Raw genomic sequence first — 23,023 nt, 5'->3', positions numbered from 1 at the left:
TATTAATTAATTTTAAATTTGTTTAACATGTTCCTTTTTTTATTTGATTTTTTTTTTTAATTTTTTGTTGTACAATTAAAAAAATGTATTTTAAACGCATTAAAAGTAAAAAAATAATGAAAAAGAAATTTATTATAGAAATATAGGCAAAGAGAGTAAAAGAGAGAGAGTGAAAGATAGAATGATTTGTGTTAAGAGTTACAACTAAATTTGTAATGTTTTGGAAAATTGGGGAGGGAGTTTAAATTTTTATTTAATTTTTTAAATATAATTAAAAAATATTTACTAAAAAACGCCTTTTTTGTTGATGTAAGTTTTATTAATATATTTATATTTGTTTTTGTTATAAATTACCTAAAATCTAAGGAAAAAAATTATTAATAATATAATTATAATTATGTATTTAAATAACATTACAAAACATTTGTTTTTTATTTTATTTTTTTCAATTTATTTAATATAATTTTTGTTCTAAATGTTAAACAACAGAACGAACTTATGAAGGAAAAACATGTGTATGAAAATGAAAATTCTAATGTGGAAAAGTTTAAATGTTAAAACATAATGAAAAATTAAGTTATTTTTTAATTTACACATTTTGCAGAAATTTCTTTCTTAATCTTATAGAGTAAATTGAGCGCGTGTACTTTATTTTAGCTTTTTAATTATAGTTTGAAGTTAAGATAATAGTTATTAATTTTTGTTTAATAATAAAAGGGGTGTTTTGGTGGTGGTTTAGTTTTTATTTAAGGTTTTGTTTCTTGAATTTTTTTTTAAGATATTTTTTTTTTGTATTTTTTGTGCTTGTTTTAGTTTTGTTCACTTGTTTTTTATAGGTTGGTTTTGTTTGTTTTTTGTTGGTTTAATTAAAAAGGCATGCTAAAATAAAGGCCCTCATCGGGGGCCACACGCAAACTCTATAAGAAACGTGGTGGTCCTGTATTGTACGTCCCAGGTGGTGGATGTTGTTGTGCTGCAGGTGCCGGTGAATGTTGTCCCTGACGCAATACATCAAAGGGTGAATTTGAACGTTGCATAAAATGATGATAATTATTAGGAGGTAATTGATGCTGTAATCAATGAAAAAAGATCAGAATTTTCTTATTTCGAACAAAAAACACGAAAAATGTAAATGAATTTTAAATTTTGTCGAAAGAACAACTTTTTTCTAGCAAAGTTACTAGAAAACTTAACAATCTTAACAACTTTTTACTATAAAGGATCATAAGAATGTGAACAACTTTTTACTAGAAAAGTTAATCAGAATCTAAACAACTTTTTACTAGAAAAGTTTATCAGAAGCTGAACAACTTTTTACTAGAAAAATTGATCAGAATCTGAACAACTTTTTACTAGAAAAGTTGATCAGAATCTGAACAACTTTTTACTAGAAAAGTTGATCAGAATCTGAATAACTTTTTACTAGAAAAGTTGATCAGAATCTGAACAACTTTTTACTAGAAAAGTTGATCAGAATCTGAACAACTTTTTACTAGAAAAGTTGATTAGAAACTGAACAACTTTTTACTAGAAAAGTTCATCACATAAACGATTTCCTACTAAAAACTATAAAATTTCTAAAAAATTATTCGACACTTACCTGTAAACCCCGCAAACCTCCCATTGGTCCCACTGCGGCTCCTCCTCCTCCACCTCCTCCGCCAGCACCCATTATATGACTCGAACCATCACCCAAATCCAATTGCAAAGACTCAGGCATATCATTCGTACTACTGGCCGAACTACTAGCATTCGCTAAATGTAGCTGTCCCAACGAAGCCGTGGCCATAGCAACATCAGGCATCATATCCGATAAATGACCAGCGTTAGGACCATCTGAACAACCCATAGCACCACCCTCAGCACCGCCCATATCCAGACCTAAGGCACTGCCATGAGCAAAACCACGATAATCACCTTCGGTTATAAGGGCGGGCAAATCATTGCGATGATGTGCTGACGCTGAAAGTCTAGCAAAATTATGAGGCAATCCCGAGCCCATGCCGACGCCAGAACCAAAACCTAAACCCAACAAACCGGCGGCATGTTGACGGGGGAATGTTAAATTTCTGGTATAACAGGCAGGCAGACCATCGGCCGCAGATGTTGAGGCTGCACCACATGATGTTGAGCCGGCAGTCGAGCCCACCGAAGACGATAGATAACTAGCGCCCATGGCCGAGTGTCTAGGCACTGAACCGGCTGAGGCTGCTGCCGGTGAGGGTGGTGGCGATTGATCATCATCCTCCAGCAGACAACAGTCGTCGACGGACTGCACCGTGGTCGTAGAGTCGGCCATATTTTGTACTTCATCTTGAACATTGCGGGTATTGCTAAGTAGTGATGTCTCTAGTAGATCCGATACAGCATCGGGTAGATTGAACTCTCTTACCACACGCAAACGTATTTGTCTATCGATTTCATGTTTGGACGAAAGAGGCAGATGTAAAGCCCTCTGGCACATGGGTGATTGCCGTAGTTTATGTTCACGTTTTAGCATAGCAGCCAAGGTTTGTGTATCGGGTGGTGGTATAGCAGCGGCAGCAGCTAAGATATCCACAGTATCGGTACCAGAACCCACCCCCGTATTGCCTACACCACTATTCGAGGCGGCATTCATTCGAGAAACCATATACAGAGTATCAGGTATGTCGGGCATTTGCCGAGAACGACGCATTCTCATTAACTCAGCTTGATGATGTGATGAAGTCATGCGATCTTCCAGTAATGCCTTCACCTCTTCAAAATATGGCATAAATAGGCGAGGCCTAACAAATAAGCCTTGATTTTTCCCTCCCCTTATCCAAGCATTGATACGTAAATTCTCGCGTTCATCGCCAATCATATGCGAGGGCGGTGTACTCACTAGGCCACGACGTATTGCCTGGGCCAACACTTCACTATTAGGCGGTAAGACATGATCCATTCTCACTAATGGCAAAAGGTCTGAGAGTATTTCTCTTAGTTCTACATCACTTAGATCACGTTTCTTGACACCTTTACGTGTTACCGAATGGGCAGTGTGCGATAAGAGATTCGGTTCTCGATCCTCCATGCGCCGTATGAGCTCCTGTTCTCCCCATTTGAGTACAGCCTGTAGAACTTCCAATTCGGAAGCTTGTAAAAAATTCGATTGCAAAACGTGAATAAGTTGTGATTTATCGAGTTGATGCAAAACAGGTGATGAGATAACTGCAGAGAATTCTTCGCGTAAATATTGGCAAGCTTGACGGAAAACCCACGCAGAACCATGGGGCTGAAGAAAAAGTAAAATTCCAAAAAAGATTTTTCAATAAAAAACATTTAACATAAATATTTTTTCCAATAAAGAGCTTTTTGAAGAAAAAGCTTTATTAATCATAGCTTTTTAAAGTATTTTTTACTAATTAAGCTTTTTCCGAATGAGATTTCTGAAAAGCTTTTTTGTACTAAATGACTTTTTAAAAGTTCTTTTATCAAACGACTTCCTGCTTACAAGGCTTTTTTATTCAGAAAAACATATACTTAAAAAATAAAAAGATAAACTTACCTGACTTCCCCACTTGAGCACCGTTGGCAGAGTGTCCAAGGTCAGCCACTCCAATATGAGATCTTCGCAACCTTGTGCTAAAATATCCAATTCTAAAAATCTACCAATTTGATATAATTCCATAGCCTCCTCGAGCGGTGTCGGTCGTGTTCGACCCGCCGTCAAGGCATGAACTTCACCCAGCGAACCAGCCGCTGCTGTTCCCGAATTTGCTCCCCTTAAAATTAATGTTAAGTCTACGGTATCCAAGTAAATGGCATGTAAAAGAACACGAGCATAACGTTTTGGTATCACGGTTTCATCCAACACTATACGCGTCGGCACATGCAGAGCACGCTCTGCATATTCAGCATCCATATTACGTGTTCGTCTAGCTATGAGATTACGAAAGAAAGGCGATCGCGCGCTTAGAATCGCTTTGTGGCAAGGTAATTCCAGTTTCGGTCGGAAACCATATTCTGAATTCCCCGAATCGGGTCGATTGTATTCGCCACCCAAACCCACTACACCCATGGCTGAAGAACCACTAATACCGCCTCCACCACCGCCACCATTCTCGGAGGTGAACACCAAAGCAGCATCAGCATAATCTCCCGTTTCGAGCAGATAACGCAAATCATGTTCGAGGGGATTGGGCGTACCGAAATCATCGCCTAGTTGACGCAACAGACCAATATCCATGCTGGCATCATGAGGACATAGATCGCCGGTATAGAGATATCTTAATAGGGAGGCAAACATTTGAACATCTATGGGTGAGGTGGGTAGCTCGAGACAAATACGAGCACCAAAGCCGGGGCAACCGGCTAAAAGATCACGAAAATATGTGCAACGTGAGGAGAGTATACAACGGTGCACGGGAAATATGGCGCCACGGAAGACGAGATCACAGTCTGTACAAGTCTTCGTTTCAAAAAGAGCCGCAAGATCTTGTTTGTAAGTGGTAGCGGGAGGCCGTGCTAGCTCGGCTTGCATCTAAAAGAGGAGGGTAAGGAAGTTTTTTATTAAATAAATCTTTAAAATGTTTTTTGTCCACTTACCGATAAATCCCTTAGTGCTGCCAAAGCTTCATATTCTTCACACAATGCCGCCAGCTCTAAGGGAGTCCAATCCGAAACAAAATCTCTCAGCACTCTAGCATGATCACAGGCTTTTGAAGAACGCCGTCGTCTTATGAATTTACGTTTAAGGGTGGCAAAACCCGTAACACGTTTACGTCGTTGTTCCCGAAAATGGGGACCACCACCACCCGGACCGCCTAGCGAAGCGGATAGTAATGAATTGGCCCCTGTGGTAGGTAGTAATAAACTTGTACTAGTACTTGCACCTGCTGGCATACCACCACTACCACCTCCGCCAGATGAATGACCTTGTGATGTTGTCATTACAGGCGGATAACTACCAGTCGATGCATTGGCACCCATTGTAAATGTGTTTGTTTTTGTATTTGTTGTTGGCTATTTTGCGTATGTGTGTGTGTTAGGTTGAGGGGCAAATGACGACGATAATGCAATCAGCAAGAGATTAGAAAACCTTATGACGTAGTTTGTGTTTTTATGCTGTTTGTTTGTAGCAAACGCGGTTTCTAATCTCTCAACTCTCTTTGCTTGTTTTTTAAAGCTTTTAATCAAAACATTTTCTTTGCTATTTGTAATTTCTATTTTAAACTTTAATTGTGATTTTTTTTAAGAAAAATAAGTTGTCCCAACTATGAGAACAGCATAATAATGATTTTTCTCCTGTTTATTGGGAAGTTATTTTAGTCTGAAAAGAAAAGAAATATAAAATAAAATTATTTTTTTTATAGATTCATACTAAATTAAAAAGTTTTCCTAAGGTAGTTTTACTTAAAAGCTTTATCGTGCAATAGTTTTCTTTTATCGAAATATTTTTTTTTGACATTTTTACTATTTTTATATAAAAATCACTTCTTTCAAAAAAAAATATTTTTATTAAAACATTTTTTAATTAAAAGCTTTTCAAGTAAGAAGCTTTTTACTAAAAAAACTTTTATAGTTTTTTTAATAAAAAATATATTTTACTAAAAAGTTCTTTTATTAATAAGCAATTTCAATAAAAGGCTTCTTACTTTAAAACTTTTTCACTAAAAAGCTCTTTTACTAAAAAGCTTTTTTATTAAAAATATATTTAACAATAAACTATTTTAAAAATTTAAATTTTAATAAAAATCATTTTTTTCAACAAGTTTTACAAAAAGCTCTTTTAGTAAGAAGCTTTTTTCTAAAAATAAACGTTTATAGTTTTTTAATCAAAAATATATTTTACTAAAAAGTTCTTTAATTAACAAACAATATTAATAAAAGGCTATTTATTTAAAAGCTCTTTTACTAAAAAGCTTTTTTATTAAAAAGCTATTTAATAATAAATTATTTTAAAAATTATATATTTTTATAAAAAGCATTTTAACTAAAATGCTTTATAAAAAATGTTTTCATTTTTTACCAAAAGTTGTACAAAAAGCTCATTAAGTAAGAAGCGTTTTACTAAAACAAACTTTTATAGCTTTTTAATAAAAAATATATTTTACTTAAAAGTTCTTTTATTAATAAACAACTTTGATAAAAGGCTTTTTTAAAAGCTCTTTTACTAAAAAGATTAATTAAGATTATTAAAAAGCTATTTAACAAAAAACTATTTTAAAAATTATATATACAAAAGCTTTTTTAATAAAAAGTTTCTTAAAAGCTTTTTACAGATTAATAACAATACTTTATATACTGCAAAACTTGTTAAACTAAAAATCTTTTCTCAATTAAAAGATTTTCTGTACTAAAAAGACTTTGATAATTTTTTTGCAAAAGAACTTATTGTTTTTTTGTGAAAAAGCTTTTTTATACTTTTTCAATTAAAAACTTTATTATAAAGCCTTTTCACTAAAAAACTTTTCAAAAGCTTTTAACTAAAGAAAATACAAAATGTTTTGTAAATTAAATTTTGGTTTTTTATTCTGAAATTATATCCAATAAACTTTCTAAACTGAAAAGCTTTTTTCACAAAAAATCACTAAATGAAAATGCATTTTTACCCAAAATATATCCACAAGAAACTATTTATTGAGAATATGTATTTTTTTTTTTTTTTTTTTTTTTTTTTTTTTTGCACTAAAAAAGCTTTTTTGGCAATTATTTTTTTTGCACTAAAAAAAGCTTTTTTGGCAATTATTTTAAAGAAAAAATATTTTATCCTTTAAAAGCTTTTTGTCTCTGAAAGAATTTGGTTAAAAAAAATAAAAAAACGTTTTGTGTAGTTATTTTTATTTTTTAATTTTTAATACAATTTAAATATATTTAAACAAAATCGCAAAAGTTTAAAAATTTAAAACTTAAATTCTGTTTTAAAAATTTTATAATTTTTTTATTTAAATTCCCATTTAAATAAAAAATAAACTAAACTAATTTCTAAAACTATAATTTAATTTAGAATTATTCTACAAAAAAAAAAAACACCCACACAAACAAATAAATATAGTGACATTTTATAAAACCACCTGTCAAAGTTACATTATTATTACACAAAAAAAACACTAGATGTACAAACGCACAAGCATACTCTCTATCACAGATATTTCCAATTTACCCATTTATTTTAATATAATTTTCTCTTTAATCTAATACGTACACATACATACATAATATGTATGTAAGTAAATACAAACGAACTAACAAACAAATCAACTAAATTTAATATTCATATCTACGACAATGTTATATATATTTTTTTTAAGAAATCGAATAGAACTTTATAAATAAAATAAAACAAATTTCATTTTAAAGTTTTGAAATGTAAAACAACAACAAATACCTTTAACAAAAAATAAAACAAAAACAAGATAAAAAAGAAATTAAAACAAAACCAATGACATTATTTATAATATCCATTTAACCTTGACCCACTCAACAAACTTTTCCAAACAACACACAAACACACACACACAGAAGGAAAGAAACACAATTGTTGTGTGTTCCACCAGAGAAGTGGTGGAACCAACAACAACAACGAAAAACAGAGTGAATGGTTTAAAGACAAACAAACGTACTAACAGCAGAAGAAGAAGACAACATTCAGCAGCAACACCATCATTTAAAATATTGTACATATATACTACACACAGCTACACAAGTAATTGTGCAAGTGTTTAAATAAGAGAATGTGTGTCTGTGTGCATTTTTTTCACAGGGCAGGAAGTCAGGCAACAGTAAAAAAGTTACACTAACTAAAAACTGTAAAAAGAACGAAACTAAACTAAACAACACTAAAATGTGCAATAGTATACATGTACGAGGGCGGTATGAAAAGTATTTTAAAAAGCTATATTTCTTAATATTAGATTTTCCAACAGCTTTAACCAATAGCTTCAGTTCTAGTTCAGTTCTAGTTCAGTTCTAGTTCAGTTCTAGTTCAGTTCTAGTTCAGATCTAGTTCAGTTCTAGTTCAGTTCTAGTTCAGTTCTAGTTCATTTCTAGTTCAGTTCTAGTTCATTTCTAGTTCAGTTCTAGTTCAGTTCTAGTTCAGTTCTAGTTCAGTTCTAGTTCAGTTCTAGTTCAGTTCTAGTTCAGTTCTAGTTCAGTTCTAGTTCAGTTCTAGTTCAGTTCTAGTTCAGTTCTAGTTCAGTTCTAGTTCAGTTCTAGTTCAGTTCTAGTTCAGTTCTAGTTCAGTTCTAGTTCAGTTCTAGTTCAGTTCTAGTTCAGTTCTAGTTCAGTTCTAGTTCAGTTCTAGTTCAGTTCTAGTTCAGTTTTAGTTCAGTTCTAGTTCAGTTCTAGTTCAGTTCTAGTTCAGTTCTAGTTCAGTTCTAGTTCAGTTCTAGTTCAGTTCTAGTTCAGTTCTAGTTCAGTTCTAGTTCAGTTCTAGTTCAGTTCTAGTTCAGTTCTAGTTCAGTTCTAGTTCAGTTCAGTTCTAGTTCAGTTCTAGTTCAGTTCTAGTTCAGTTCTAGTTCAGTTCTAGTTCAGTTCTAGTTCAGTTCTAGTTCAGTTCTAGTTCAGTTCTAGTTCAGTTCTAGTTCAGTTCTAGTTCAGTTCTAGTTCAGTTCTAGTTCAGTTCTAGTTCAGTTCTAGTTCAGTTCTAGTTCAGTTCTTCTAGTTCAGTTCTAGTTCAGTTCTAGTTCAGTTCTAGTTCAGTTCTAGTTCAGTTCTAGTTCAGTTCTAGTTCAGTTCTAGTTCAGTTCTAGTTCAGTTCTAGTTCAGTTCTAGTTCAGTTCTAGTTCAGTTCTAGTTCAGTTCTAGTTCAGTTCTAGTTCAGTTCTAGTTCAGTTCTAGTTCAGTTCTAGTTCAGTTCTAGTTCAGTTCTAGTTCAGTTCTAGTTCAGTTCTAGTTTCAGTTCTAGTTCAGTTCTAGTTCAGTTCTAGTTCAGTTCTAGTTCAGTTCTAGTTCAGTTCTAGTTCAGTTCTAGTTCAGTTCTAGTTCAGTTCTAGTTCAGTTCTAGTTCAGTTCTAGTTCAGTTCTAGTTCAGTTCTAGTTCAGTTCTAGTTCAGTTCTAGTTCAGTTCTAGTTCAGTTCTAGTTCAGTTCTAGTTCAGTTCTAGTTCAGTTCTAGTTCAGTTCTAGTTCAGTTCTAGTTCAGTTCTAGTTCAGTTCTAGTTCAGTTCTAGTTCAGTTCTAGTTCAGTTCTAGTTCAGTTCTAGTTCAGTTCTAGTTCAGTTCTAGTTCAGTTCTAGTTCAGTTCTAGTTCAGTTCTAGTTCAGTTCTAGTTCAGTTCTAGTTCAGTTCTAGTTCAGTTCTAGTTCAGTTCTAGTTCAGTTCTAGTTCAGTTCTAGTTCAGTTCTAGTTCAGTTCTAGTTCAGTTCTAGTTCAGTTTCTAGTTCAGTTCTAGTTCAGTTCTAGTTCAGTTCTAGTTCAGTTCTAGTTCAGTTCTAGTTCAGTTCTAGTTCAGTTCTAGTTCAGTTCTAGTTCAGTTCTAGTTCAGTTCTAGTTCAGTTCTAGTTCAGTTCTAGTTCAGTTCTAGTTCAGTTCTAGTTCAGTTCTAGTTCAGTTTTAGTTCAGTTCTAGTTCAGTTCTAGTTCAGTTCTAGTTCAGTTCTAGTTCAGTTCTAGTTCAGTTCTAGTTCAGTTCTAGTTCAGTTCTAGTTCAGTTCTAGTTAATTCAATTCAAGTTCAGTTCTAGTTCAGATATAGTTTAGTTCTAGTTCATTTCTAGTTCTAGTTAGTTCAGTTCTAGATCTCTTCTAATTCATTTTTTTTTAATAGCGAATTTTTTTAAATAATAAAAGCAAAAGATTTTCAAAGCTCCTCCGTATAACACCAGCAGCAGCAACAACAGCAAACAACATTGACACAAACATAAAACAGTTTCAAAATAAACCAACAACAACCATATTAACACATCATGTTTCTCAAAAAAAATATTTAAAAAAAGGCGACATACTCTGTGCACATGACTGCCTCTGACGTTTTTATGCCACTCAGCTTTGCACAGAAACAAAAAAAAACAAACATAACAGAATAAAATGAAAAGAATTTCTCACCACCACCAACGACCGACGACTGCTGGCAACACACACCACCATTATTACTTTTTTTATTGTAACGCCATTGTAAGAGCAGCAACAAAACCCCAGAAACAGCAGCATGCAACACCACCAACACAAAGACCCCACCACAACAGCAATAGCATCAGCAACAATAGGAGCCCAACAAAAATTATACTCTCACACTCGTGTGGAGTAATGAATGTGAATGTTAGGGGAAAAAAACCAAAGCAATTATCAGCCAACTTCCGTTTAACAATCGTAGAACTTCCTCACAATCGTTGCTTTTTTGTCTGCTTGTTACTCTGCTCATTGTATGCTTGGGGATATGGGAATTAGGTTTTTACTGGACCCTATAGGAAATCGTTTGCTGTTAGCTAAATATGTAAATATTTATATATGCTAGGTCAGTTCTTTTATAGAACACATATTCAGAAATTGTTAAAACAATTCCATATAAATGTGTCAAGAATCGAAAGCAAAAATAAATATAATAATGAAATTAAAAGCCCTATTCGGCGGGTTCAGTTGTATAAGGCTAGGTGAAATAATGGACCGATCTTAATAGGCTTCGTTCCTGAAACAAATATGCCAAATTTTATTGAATTATATTCAAAATTCCGAACTGTAGTTTGATAACAAAGACATAACTATATCGACTCAGAAAATGATTCTAAGCCGATTGGTGGGTATAGGACCTATATAATTGTGCGTTACAAACATCAGCACAAATTAAATTATCTCCACAATTAGGAGCTGTAGTTTGATTATAATGTTTCAAATTTGATTGAATTATCTTTTAAATTGCGACCTGTAGTTTGATTACAAAGACAGACGGACGGATAGCTAAATCGGAAAATGATTCTAAGTCGATTGGTATACTTTAAGATGAATGTAGGACTGATATTGTTGGGCGTTACAAACAGTAGCACAAACGTAATATACCCTCTCCACTAAGGTGGTATAGGGTATAGTTATATAGTGTATTCCAATCAATGTTCATACGAAATGGTATGAACATTGCCTATATACAAACATGGATCCAGAGTTTTGATTTCCTCTCTTTTTTTTAAATTTTTTGAAGTAACTAACATGTGACCCTTAATAACATTTTTTATTCACTAACCTTTCCAAATTCTATTAAAGAGGAAGTTCTGATTTCGATACTAAAACTTTTGATTATGAGAGGAACTTCTTATTCTTTTAACGTTCAAAATTGATCAACTTTCGGTTTAGTAAAACATGGACTTTGATGAGATAAAGCTTGCTGTCAAGGAAACAAGCCGTCTTTGTTTTTTTAACAAAGTATCAAATTTGCATTCTATACTTATAACTCCCACTACATACATAAATACAGTAGCTGTATAAAGAGGTGGCCAATACCTCTAGTCTGGCCAGGACAAAAAAAATTGGTTACAATCTACTGTTTGGTTTAGTCCTTGCAGAGATTGAAAAGAGGTAAGAGCAGAGGACCGCATAATCTGGTACTACGGGTGGCCAGTTGCCCGCAGGACTATGTCCTGGCTGGTCTGTTGGTTGAGGTTCCAAATTCTCGGGAAGAGTAAGTCGCGTTTAAAAGACTGATGTAAGGTAAAGTCAATATTTCGGGATAAGTTCGGTGCTGTGGCCGAAACAACAGATACCCCACAGAGGAGTGACTGTGGGTCTAATTATATATGTACGTCCTATGAATGAGATGTGTTGAATGATGATGGATGAAAGGTATCTTATGCAAATGATACTATTGAATTTTCCTTCCATGTCCAGATATGTTCAGAGTATCATCAGAATTACCACAGTGTGTCCCTGTAGGTAAGGACAATGTATTCGGCTTATTTGATGGATTCGTACTTCGGTCCACCGGTTACGTCTCTAGGTGCTGTTGCCGAATTAACAGAGGCCATCCAATGGTCAGAGATTATATAGTGCTTGCACATGGACCGGTCAAACTCAATATACAAACATTGCCACCTGAGTTCTTCATTAAAGGATTAAGGGGCGATGGTAGATCGTTCTCAAGTCTACCCAGTTAATGAAAAAGACCACCGTGGGGTAGGGCATCATGCCAGGGGCTCGCATAAAACTCTCGATATTCATTAGCTGTAGACAAATATAGCTTCAGAACGAACACAAATTAGTATATAATTTTTAAATTTTTGAATCCTAGCGACATAATTTATAAAAATAATGTTATTTGTTACATATTTGTTTTGGAGCCAATGTGAACCATCAGAATAGGCGGCGTCTATTTATAAAAAAATGCTCGGTGACGGCGTGCCGCTGATTTTGAGTCGATCAGCTCGTTTCTCTTGCTTGCTGTTGTTACTAAAGAAGGTCAAGAAGTTTATTTTATTTTTATTTATTTTGTCAATGCAATATTAACTTTAAAATCATGTACATAAAATTTTCCTATTGGCCCTATTTTTAGTACTGCAATAACTTTCCATATATGACTAAATAAAATTGCATTTCTATATAGTGTTTTGGCTTCATCTACTTATAACGCTTTAACACCAAAACAAAATCAAATAAATATATAATAATACATTTTTTAAAAAATATATAAAAAATACTAAAAAATTTTACATCATGTATGATGTTGTAAATGTTCTGATTAAAATTATATGGTCAGTAAAAAATAATAAATAAAATAAAAACTCAAAAATAAATATCAAAGTTATGCCAAGGAATGTTAATGGAATTCATAGAATAAAAGAAAAGATGAAAAAATGAACAGTTTGTTTTGGTCTAAACATGAGAATTTCTATCTTAATTATAGTTTTCTATTCGGTTAGTAAATGTTTTAACGTTAACAGATTTATTCAACCGGAAATAACTAAATCGGAAGTAATTCAAGTGTCAAAACGAGTGGTTGCAACAGACATACATACATACATACATACATACATACATACATACATACATACATACATACATACATACATACATACATACATACATACATACATACATACATACATACATACATACATACATACATACATACATACATACATACATACATAAGAAACATATGGGAATTTATCGTATTAGTAAAATAACATACATATGTATGCAAAAAATCATCTTGGAGTTTCTTGTCAATTTAATATAAATTAGGAATTAATTAAAATAAATTTTATTTATAGAAGAGTTAGATGTTACTAGAGAATTGTTAACCCTGCAAAATTTTGAAAACAATTTCACATTGTCGTTTATAACGACACTAATTGGCAATGATTACAAATAATTATTGGAGAAAAGTGATCGCTTTAGTGACGACTGAAAGGAGGTAGTAAGCGGTCCACCACTTGCCCCCGAGTGACTTCGATGAAGATTACTCAAGTGGCAATTTTTGTACACAGTTGTTACTAAAGAATTGTAAACCCTGCAGATCTTAAAAACAATCAACCACTTGCCTCTCGAGTGAATTCCATAAAGAACACTCAGGTGGCAATTTGTGTATATGACTGTGCTAGAGTACTCATGCTCCCTAATGCCGGCATTACACGAGCATACATGTAATAAGATCTGTCAACATTTTGGGATCGTCTAAACGTAATATGTAATGAAACTATCGCACATTGACAGAGAATACGGATGAAAAATTTGACAGTAGTATGGCTCTTTTCATTTTTTGAAATGATTAAAAAAACGAGCAATTCGCATTATAACAGGGATGTATTTTTTATAAAAACATACAAAAAAGTGAAACAGCTGTTTTCATCTTACTTTCTTATTGTTTTATACCGATCGTGTGTGGCCTCCAGTAAGTTAAGTGCCCTCCGGTAGTAGTTAGTGGTTAGTGTTCTAGTCTGGTAGACTAGAGGTTCGATTCCCACCTGAGACACTCGTTAAGGAGAGCACAACACGTCCGATAGAGGCCTAGGAGTATTTCTTCGGATTTGATGTATATATGTACATCCTCCTTTTCGTGTAAATACAAAAAACATAAATCATTCAATTTTTATTCTCTTTTTTGTCATATGGATGGAATTTCATTTTACTTTTTTATTAGACTTTACGTTTCTAAAGTGTGATCGTATGAAATGCCCTTAATCTGTAGATCTCTACTCAAGCCACAATCTTTAAAATACCGCGTAACCAGATTACATGTCTCTATTCATATGGCACCTAGAATCACATTTGGTCGAACGAAATACACCACCAATTAGTCTATATCAAGAGGGTATAACAATGGATGCAGGTATTTCCAAAGTCAACCAAACACAATAATGGCGTAGCATGTCGCAATATGTATTCCGTTGTGATGGCAACATCAGCGAGAACTTCATGGCCTTTAAAAAAATACTAGCATCACGAAAGCCAGAGGATCAGAGTCTTTCCGAAATTTCACTAGATAAGTTCATTCTTAGATTCCTCAGTATTTACTGGTGATTAACTACGCAATGAGTAAGATTTAGAAATTCAGCATTATTCGTTCTGCCAAATCACCCAGTGACACCTGGAGCCATGGCAACGGATAGCGACCACACTTACATACATAGCCTGGTTGGCTCAATTTCATCTTTAGTCACGGATGTAGTTTTTATAAATGAGGATAAAAACAATCGTCACTTTAGTGGCCCTCTTTGTAAGGGAGAGAATGGACACTTGAAAAACAAACTTAAGCTTTTTGCTGTCTCTTCGTAATATATGGGGTTCCGCATGACTTCCTCGTAGAACAAGCACATGATAAATAGTCGGTAGGTAGGAGTAACTGTAAATTGTAGGTTGAATATGTAGTTTGGGACCGACAGTTTGTACTGCTGGAATATAAGCCATTAAACTAACATTATCTCTACCCGCGATTTTAGGTTTAATCCATAGCTACTACTTGGAACCCAAAGGAACCTCATCAATAACCTGCCTGGATAAGTCTGCAAATTAAGTGTTGGTGTCAAGTTTACTTCCTCTGTTCTTAACAGGCTTACCACAGTGTGTTTTCTCTAAGTAAAAACTTGTCTTTGGCTTATTTAATAGAATCGTATGATTTTGATTCCGGGCGCTGTTGCTCCTAAAATTTGTTGAAAAGATTTTGACTCGTAAGAAATTTGCTTATGTCGAATTTCATCGCTATACTCTTTCATTTAAGGCAGTAGTAAGCGTTAATGTTATTTTTAGAAAAATTCACTTTTTACGGACAATTTTCGAAAAATTCACTTTTTTATGGAAAAATTTCGAAAAAATCTAATTTTATAGAAAAATGCACTTTTTATGAAACTAGATTAGTCGGAGACCCAAAGGGTCCATTGTGATTCCCCTAATAATGAATAAAGAACAAGAAAATAAGAGAGAAGACAGAAAAGTAAGAGAAATAAAGTGAGAAGAGTCATGGATGGGAAATCTCCATTGTCCTTTAGGCGTATAACCAAGGTATTCCCCTAAGCGTTAATGTCATTTTTAAAAAGGGACTGATGTGAAGGGTTGGATCAATCCTCATATGGATCGATCCATATAATTTGGTAAAAAGAATTTCGAATTCATCGCTTTACTTGCATTTTTAAAACAGTTATTGTGGAAAATTTTAAAACCCTAGCTCCTTTTAACAGAGAAACAGATGGACTGACATGGCTAGATAGTCTTAGAACTGAATAAGGACCCAAAATATGCTTACTTATTTAAAGTTAGTTTGAAAGGAGGATGTACATATACACAACAAATCCGAAAAAAATCCCTAGGCCTCTATTGGGCCTGTTATGCGCTTCTTAACCAGTGCCTCAGGTGGGAATCGAACCCACCACCTCCGGTCTACCAGACTAGAACACTATGCACTAACCTACCGGATGCCACTACTTCTTTACAAGCCAAATAATAAACGTCTAATATCTTCATTTATGAGATATACCTCCGTATCTGTTTTATGTAAAACTCCACAAATTATTATAAATTACAATACTTCACAACTGTAACCGATGTATTATTGTTCTTAAAAACTTTAACACAATTCTATCTTTTAAAATTTTATCTAATCACTCTACATCTCCAAGATCATTTCCAAACCCTCCAAATACAAACATATTTAGATATTCTATAAAGGTCTGTCATCATAAGAAGTAAAAGGAAAATCTCTCGAAACAAAAATAAATATTTATATATTTGTATGTGTAAGACTACAAAGACAAAAATGATAATGACTATATGAATGTTTTTAAAATATTTAAAGAATTTTAATTGTTTACTTTCTTTTTATAAAAGGCTTTTGGACATACTGCACATACACACACACACACAAATGTAAAGCAAACAAATACATTAAACAAATATGTAGACTCAGGGCCTAAAATTAAGGCTAAGGAGGCTAAATACAAGGCCTTTATAAAAAAATTTAACAGGAAGGCATATAAAATCAATTAAAAACGTGTAAATAAAAAATATTTTTTCAAGATATGAACCCTTTATAGGCCCTTTGATTTAAAAACCTTTTGTTTTATATATGTGCAAAAAATTTGTTTAAATGACCAACAATGAAATGTTTATTATTGTATTTGTTATCGTTTGCATATTGCTTTGAATATTCATTATCAAACATGCATTGTTATACGATTTTTACTTTCTTTTGCAACAGTTTGAGCAAGATGGCATAGATAGCTAATCATGTTTGCATCAGATTTACATATACATATGTACATACACATTTAAGCAAAAAAATTAAAATTGAAATTTATATGAAACTATAGCTACACCAGGCGCGGATCCACGGGAAATTACCGCCCAAACCGAAATTTTTTCATACAAAATATAAAAATGAGGAAAATGGTAAATAAGTGAAAAAACAAAACTTTCCCCCCAAACACTCTCGCTGGATACGCTTCTGAGCTATACCCAGTGTGCTTTGCCACCTTAAAAGCAATATGAAGGATAAACTGTCTTCACAACTTTTCAGGTTTTCAGGTTTAACAGATTCCTCCATATACGATTTTTTGTATTTAATTTATACGCAAATGTTCACATGTATATCACAGTTCATTGTGCAAAATTTTAAGATTCTAGTTCCAATAGTAAATAAAATACTTACTTTATTTTTTAATTTATATAACTTATTAACCAAACATTCACATGAATGTCAATGCAATATTTTCTCAGATATACCAAGACTCACTTATGAAAGTCCGCCCAAAGAACTTTGTGCAAAATTTTAAGATTCTCTCCCCTATTATACATTTTCATAACGTTTTCGCAAAAACGAAATCGTAAGGAAAAGAAGAAACAATTCCATTCTAATTCAATGCTTTAGGATTATTTTGCGTTATGACAGTATCTACGTTTTTGTATGTTATTATCTTAGTGATGAAGTTTCAAATCAAGATGCAGAATACCAAATTTCGATTCGATTTGAATTGAAATGCAGAATAGGAATGTCTCTATATTAGAGGTGACACGTCCACTGAACCTAGGCTGCAGTATTCATATGGATGTCAAAATTATTCATACAGAATTTTAGTACTCTAGCTATAACGACTTTCAATACCCTTTTTACATGTGAGCGTGGCACTTCGCCCGCTACAGTTCCCTCCATACTTACAGAATGACATTGAAAATTTGAGAAAAATTGGTTCAGCTGTTTATAAAGTCCAAAAAATGCAAACATACATTAATTGGTATTTACATACTAGATTGACGAACAAACAAACAGACTTACAATTTTCTTTTGTAAAGAAATTCACTTTTTATAGAGAATTTTCAAAAAATTCACTTTTTATAGAGAATTTTCGAAAAATTCACTTTTTAAAGAGAATTTTCGAAAAATTCACTTTTTATAAAGAATTATTAATAAATTTACTATTTATAGAGAATTTTTGAAAAATTCACTTTTTAAAGAAAATTTTCAAAAAATTCACTTTTTATAGAAAATTTTCAAAAAAATTCAATTTTTATAGAGAATTTTCGAAAAATTCACTTTTTATAGAGAATTTTCAAAAAATTCACTTTTTATAGAGAATTTTCGAAAATTTCACATTTTATAGAGAATTTTCAAAAAATTCACATTTTATAGAGAATTTTCAAAAAATTCACTTTTTATAGTGAATTTTCAAAAAATTCACTTTTTATAGTGAATTTTCAAAAAATTCACTTTTTATAGTGAATTTTCAAAAAATTCACTTTTTATAGTGAATTTTCAAAAAATTCACTTTTTATAGAGAATTTTTGAAAAATTCACTTTTTAAAGAGAATTTTCGAAAAATTCACTTTTTAAAGAGAATTTTCGAAAAATTCACTTTTTAAAGAAAATTTTCGAAAAATTTACTTTTTAAAGAAAATTTTCGAAAAATTTACTTATAGAGAATTTTCGCAAATTTCAGTTTTTATAGAGAAATTTTGAAAAAATTCACTTTATATAGATAAATTTTCATTATCCAAAACCATTATAAACAAAAGATTCCCCTGATGAAACCCAATATGTCGCCTACGTCACATCCTGCTAAATCTCCCATATCGTCGTGGAAACTTCTACATAGCCATGTCAGTCTCAGACTCTGTACTCTGTGACAACTGCATAAGATATGCCCTACTGTTTCCAGTTTCCTCCTCATCCTCACACAACCTATAAAAATCATGCGTATCGCTGACCCAAATACCCCTAAAGGTCGCAATTGTACATTGACCATTTAATACCCATATTTAGGTCCTTATACTCTTCCTGTGCAGTCTTTATAAAATTTTGGTTGCTTTTGGGTTTAATTTCGGCCAAAGTGCCCTAAAATCCCTGCAATCCAGCCTGCAGTACCAGGATCGGTTGGTAGAATTATTGAATTTTTCAGAAATTAATCTCTTGTGCCCTTATCAACCTTTCTCAATAATATTATACGTCAATTTCTTTCTGTGTACAAAGAAAAATTTTATCAACTAAAAGAATAAAATTCAATTTCATTCATTTTGATATTTTGTTTTGTATGTAAATATTGCATCACTATATGAAAATTTGTTTTTTTTTTTCAACATTTTCATTTCGTTTGTTTAGGTTTTCCCTTTTGCTACAAATGCCACAAACGTTCTTTTTTCTAATTTTGCTCCTTTCAACATGTCTTCTTGCGGTTTTTAACTTGAAAGACGATGACAGACAACACCTTCTTCCTTCATTTGATTTTATACTTGATTTTAATATTTTCTATTTATTTGTGTTTATTTTCTACAAATATGCATTCGTATTTTTGATATGAATTTGTTTTAAATTGATTGAAATATTTCTTATCTATTCCACACGAGGGCAAAAACAAAACAACAACAGTTGTAAGTATGTAAGTACTACCCCCGAATAAAATAAAAACATCATCACAACCACAACCACTTTGTTGACTGCCACTACTCATCCATCCACTCCTATATATGTACACCCACTTATGAAAAACTTGCGTACATTTAAATGTTTGAAATATTTGAAGTAAAAATTGTTTCATTTTTTTTTGTTTGCTCGAAAATTATTGAGCAAAAAAAAATACACAAAACTGTTATTTGGGTCAAACAAAAATATTAAAATGTGAAGGAAAAAAGCATGCATAGACATGCATCAAAATCAATTTATAAGTATTTTATTTTGATTGAAAGCATTTTAAAGTGTTCCACCACATAGGAAGTGAACTTTTGATGTTTTTAAGAAAATTAAGCTAATTTTATTTGCAATTTGAATGGGCCTTTTCATATTAAGGGGGGCGGGGTGTGCTTGTAAAGTTCTTTTTCATTTAATCAGTAAAATTTTTATATTTGATAGTTTCAACTTTGATACGGTAAAAACATTAGTCCAAACTATAGGTCAGACTATAGACTAGATTAGACTTCAGACTTTAGACTAGAATTGACTAGAGTTCAGACAATAGTCGAGACTATAGCCTAGACTAGTGTTCCGACTATAGACTAGATAATAGTCCAGACTTAAGATCTCCAGACTAAACAGGATTAAAAATGGATATAGTCTAGACTATAGACAAGAATATAATCCAGATTACAGACAAAACTTTAGTCCAGACTACAGATTATTGCCTAGACTATAGACTAGATTTCAGACTATAGTTCAGACAATAGACAAGATAATAATCCAGACTCAAGATCTAGTCAAGACATATTCCACATATTTTTAGCATTTTGAAGAATCTGTGGATAATGATATTGAAAAAACGAAATAGTCGTAGAAGTCGTTATGCGCACAGACCCAAGGGCAATGACAAGACAATAGTCCTCTCAGATCTCACAAGGCTTAAACATGCAGAGGCCTTGTAAATGGACACTCCTAGACTTATCAAAGGCTTTCGATACAGTCAGCCATACCACACTCTTCCAGGACATCCTGCTGTCCACCATGCCCAACATCTTGAAGAAGTGGAATGTAAATTATTTGAGTGGCGGTCAGTCGTTAGCTGAGTTTAGAGACAAATGTTTCAAAAACCGTTGAGTTAAACAGGTTAGAAGGTTAAACAGGGTTTACCTTCTAAACTCCCCATACCTCCGCAAGGTGTGGAAGTTATATCTATGGCGACTGTCCAAAAAGGTTGATGAGCTATGCGATCGAGTGAATGGTTATTTCAGAGAAATACACAATTTCTTCACTGGACGTAACCTGAAACTATCACCAGCGAAGTCATCAGCTACACTTTTCACTACCTGAACAAATGAGGTAAACTTGAACCTAGGCGTCGTTGTCGATGAAAACCAAATACCGAATGTGATTCACCCAAGATTTTGGGGATCACCCATGACACTGCAATTATGCACAGATTGCGAAGTATGAACAAGGTCCTCAAACAGCTTGCCGGCAGCACTTGTGGAATGGACAAAAAAACCTATAAAACAATTGGCCGGTCAGTGGTCAATTATGCTGGTCCAGTGTGGTCTCCTTCGCTAATTGAATTCGTATACAGCAGCTTTAAACGACCCACCGCCCACAGGAGAAATTGAGAAGAACCTGCCGCGGAAAACAAAAGATGCTCTGGCACAACTTAGATCGAGATGGAGCAACAGGCTCATCGCCTAGTGGTCCCGCATAGACCGTGCCATCTCCCATATATGCCCAGCATATGGACAGGGTCCCCATAATACCCACCACATACTCAACTGTCCAGTCCACCCTACTTTACTTAGCCCAAAGGATTTATGGACTAATCCTATTGAAGTGGCCCACTTTCTTGACTTGGGCCTAAATTCAGAACCCTCGGATATAAAATTTTATAGTTTAAGCTGTTACAACAACAATACTATAGTATAGTTATAGGCAATACTGTTTATTGTCCAGACTATAGACAAGACTATTGTACAGATTATAGATGATACTATATAGTCCAGTCTATAGGTAGTTACCTATAAAAATGTATAGAAGTTTTTAATAAATTCCTAAAAACTAAATAATTTGCAAGATATATATGCATTTTTAAAAAATATTATAACTTACTAGAATGTAGGGTGCATTGAAACTACTTTATGTAAATGTCAATAAAAATTGTGGTGGCATTTGGTTGAAAATAAACAAATTTAAATAATTAGTTTTTTATTAAAAGAATCGCAAAAAAAACGTATTACACAAAATCAAAAGCAACAACATAAAATAAACAATCAATTTAAAGGTGCTGCGGTGGCAACAATAATAAATAAATAAAAAACACACACACACATTCAACTATAAAAGTTGAAAGACAAAAAACAACAACAATATGTATAGTTTAAACAACGACAAATTACAACAATTTGTAGGCAGAAGAAATATAGAAATAAAAAAAAACTAAAAAAAATCAACTAAAGACAAGAAATAAAACAATAACGAAAGACTCAACAAAATAAAAAACCAAAAAAAAGTAATGAAAATGTACACAGACAATCCAATAGAGTTGTTTAACTTAAAGATGTTGATGTTTGGGATGGTGGGGGAAATGTAAAAAAGATGTGGGAATAAGAAAAAAAAACAATAAAAAAAGTACATCATGGTTGGGGACGAAGTTTAACAGCTTTCACTAAAATTTATTAATAAAAATAAATAAAATTTCAAGCAGCTCACCTTTTAAATACAGATTTTGTCAAATGAAAATTGACATTTTCAATTTCTGTTGATTTTTATTTTATTTTTTTCTATTTTTCTTCAGCTCTGTTTGATTTCTTTACAATGCACTTGTCACCATTTTTTTTTTTTTTTTTGTAAAACACTTTTTGTGTATTTTTTATTTGCTGCTGGCTTGTTTTAACATTTTTTTCCTTTTTTACTTATTTTCTTCAGGTATTGCTTAATTTTTCTTTTATTTGATTTATTATTAACAAAAATTAAATTAACACTTTATTATTTTGTGGTAAATAGAAAAAGAGGCGCAGCACCTTTTTGGATTAATATATATTTTTTTCTTTTTTTATTTTACCTACACGCATAAATACTTTTTTCTTTTTTCCTTAATTCTTGTTGGAGATTTTTTTCTTTTCTGTAATTTTTACACAACTTTTTTGCATTAACATTTGCTTTTTATTTCTCATGCTTTATGGCAAGCATTTTATATAAAATTGTATTAAATGCACCTTTAGCACTCTTTTTTCTTTATTTTTATAATTTTCTTAACAATATTTCCTTGAAAATTTCACATTTTTTCACAAGAAGAAAATTTCACTTGACTAGCGAAGAAGAAAAAAAAATATAAACACCCCTCGATAAAAAAACTGAGATGTGACATTTTCATCAATTCTCATTAATCTTTTACAAATTGGGAGAATAATTTGTAAAAGAATAGTAAAGACGATAATACAGTTTCCCTAATGGTTATTTTACACAAAAGTGTTGTAAATGGGTGGATAAAAAGTAGTCATTAAGAAAAAAATATTGAAAGGAAAATTTTTTAAAAAAGAAATTTCACAATAAAATTTATTTGTTTGTAAATTTTTAAAATAAAACTCAAAATATATTAATAAATTTTATTTATATATAACATTTTTCGTTATTCTTCTATAAATTATAAATAATTGTTGTTTATTATATCTGATCGCCTTTACTTACATACACTGCATTAACAACTTCATGTTTAAATGAAGTTCAATCATTTTGACACTTGTT

The 23,023-nt window shown here is 32.4% G+C and overlaps 1 protein-coding gene across 1 annotated transcript; it reads right to left on the bottom strand.

Annotated features, from left to right (window-relative positions):
* Positions 1-823: 823 nt before the first annotated feature.
* LOC111688137 (BTB/POZ domain-containing protein 7) lies at positions 824-22,617 on the bottom strand. The gene is made up of 5 exons (XM_023450621.2): positions 21,989-22,617; positions 4,570-5,293; positions 3,530-4,504; positions 1,601-3,256; positions 824-1,070 (listed from the first exon to the last, which is right to left on the bottom strand). The coding sequence occupies exons 2-5, from the start codon at positions 4,951-4,953 to the stop codon at positions 918-920; spliced, it is 3,168 nt and encodes a 1,055-aa protein (XP_023306389.2). The 5' UTR covers positions 4,954-5,293; positions 21,989-22,617; the 3' UTR covers positions 824-917.
* Positions 22,618-23,023: the final 406 nt, after the last annotated feature.

This window comes from Lucilia cuprina, chromosome 3 (assembly GCF_022045245.1).
Source record: "Lucilia cuprina isolate Lc7/37 chromosome 3, ASM2204524v1, whole genome shotgun sequence".
In the NCBI taxonomy this organism is placed as follows: Eukaryota; Metazoa; Arthropoda; class Insecta; order Diptera; family Calliphoridae; genus Lucilia; species Lucilia cuprina.
This window is presented reverse-complemented; position numbering and strand designations above follow the sequence as displayed.